Source organism: Galeopterus variegatus, unplaced genomic scaffold (genome assembly GCF_000696425.1).
Source record: "Galeopterus variegatus unplaced genomic scaffold, G_variegatus-3.0.2 Scaffold10351, whole genome shotgun sequence".
Taxonomy (NCBI): domain Eukaryota; kingdom Metazoa; phylum Chordata; class Mammalia; order Dermoptera; family Cynocephalidae; genus Galeopterus; species Galeopterus variegatus.
In genome coordinates this window covers 22846-24602 of record NW_007736462.1, presented here as the reverse complement: position 1 = coordinate 24602, position 1757 = coordinate 22846, and the positions used below count along the sequence as shown (strand labels likewise).

At 45.5% G+C, this 1757-nt stretch overlaps 1 protein-coding gene across 1 annotated transcript in view; it reads right to left on the bottom strand.

The window, feature by feature from the left end:
- Positions 1-1753, bottom strand: part of LOC103609952 (centrosomal protein of 78 kDa-like) — a gene marked incomplete at its 5' end in the record, with an annotated part of 38208 nt that extends 36455 nt beyond the window's left edge. The window contains one exon of the mRNA XM_008594206.1: positions 1546-1753. Within this exon, the coding sequence (XP_008592428.1) occupies positions 1546-1753 (208 nt within the window). The remainder of the gene's footprint in view (positions 1-1545) is intronic.
- Positions 1754-1757: the final 4 nt, after the last annotated feature.

Here is a 1757-nt window from a genome sequence, read left to right as displayed (position 1 = left end):
TTTTCCAACTGTTGTCTAGTTTTCTGCATTAAGCTTCTAATTAAGTGGGGAGAGGATACTAAATTTAAGATTTCAAAAAGGAAAGAGAAACTAGGGGCAAAAGCATTAAGAAGTGGAATTTAGACTAGCAGATCACCCTAAATATAACCCCAGGGAGCCTAGCTGGACATCCTCACTGCAATATGAGAGGCACTCTCCAAATGTGCACACTCCAAATCTCTACCACTCCTCCAGCCAACCACCTGAGAGGGACAAACTGCAAAGGCCACTGTGGTAGGCTGAACGTGGGAGGGGCATCTGAGCTAACTCCCAAAGTAGACATCAAACAGTCCCACCCAAAGCTTAGGCTGAATTCATAGACTCACATCTCCCCCTCTATCTCTAACAGAATCTCTTTTATGCTCATTTGATGGTTACTAATGAGAAAACGTGAGCCTCTTTCAGTTCAATTCAGCAAATACGATTTGAGCCTCTATTATGTACAAAATGCCGTGCTAAGGGCTAGAAGGCATAAAACCATTTTGTCATATGTCATGATTTATCTAACATGCTTTCCGAAGAATCAGAGGGTTTGGATCCCTAATTATACCACCTTACATTTGTAAATGGTTTATATGTGTAATACTTCACATAATTCTTATATAGATGCTCCTTGACTTACGATGGGGTTACATCGGATAAATCCATGGTAAACTGAAAATATCGTAAGTCGAAGGAAAACGTATTTAATACACCTAACCTACCGAACATCATAGCTTAGCCTAGCCTATCTTAAACGTGCTAAGAACACTTACATTAGCCTACAGTACAGCTGGGCAAAATCATCTAACACAAAGCATGTTTTATAATAAGGTGTTGACTATGTCCTGTAATTTACTGAATACTGTACTGAAACTGAAAACCAGGATGGTTTTAAGGGTACTCAAAGTACGGTTTTTACTGAATGCGTATTGCTTTTATGCCACTGTAAAGTTGGAAAATCGTGCAATCCGGAGCCGTCTGTATATATGTCCCCAGTATGAATCTGGCCCCCACATCATGGGCAGGAGGGGGGACAATCAGCTTTGTAGCTCACGAAAATTCGTAATAAATAAATAATCATTAGGCTTTGAGGGGAAAAAAATAAAAATAAAAAAAGAAGAGACTGGAATATATTCATTTTCTAATTGCCTAATTCTATACCAGGCATTATATATATATCAAGTCATCCAATAAAATAGGTAACATCTATCTGATATTGAATGACATCCCAAACTGTGCTAAGCGCCCTATAAGCACCGTTAACACAGGGAATCCTTGCAATCGCCCTATAACGTAGATCCTGTTATTAAGCCCACGTTACGGATGAGAACACCGAGGCCTAGAGACGTAAGTAACTCGCCCGGGTCACCCAGCTGTTAAGTGTCCCAGGCCGCACGCCCCGTCTACGGCACACAAATCCGGGCTCTGGGAACCTGTCCTAGGAGCCCAGGCCCCACCTGAGACTTGTCTAAATACCCACTTGGCGACACTGCCCGCGGGGCACCGGGAGCGGGAACTACAGACCTGTTTCCCCAAGCCACGGCTGGAAGAAGCTCTTGACGGAGATCAAGGGCAGATCCTTACTGATCCTGAGGGTGCTCAGGAGGGGCGCCCAGTCCCCGGCGCGGAGGCGGTCGGCGTTGAGGTCCAGCAGGCCGTCCCGCAGGCAGGCGCGCACGGCGGGCAGCGGCGCCGAGTCCTGCAGCGCGCACAGGTGCTCGTAGTGCGAGGAGAAG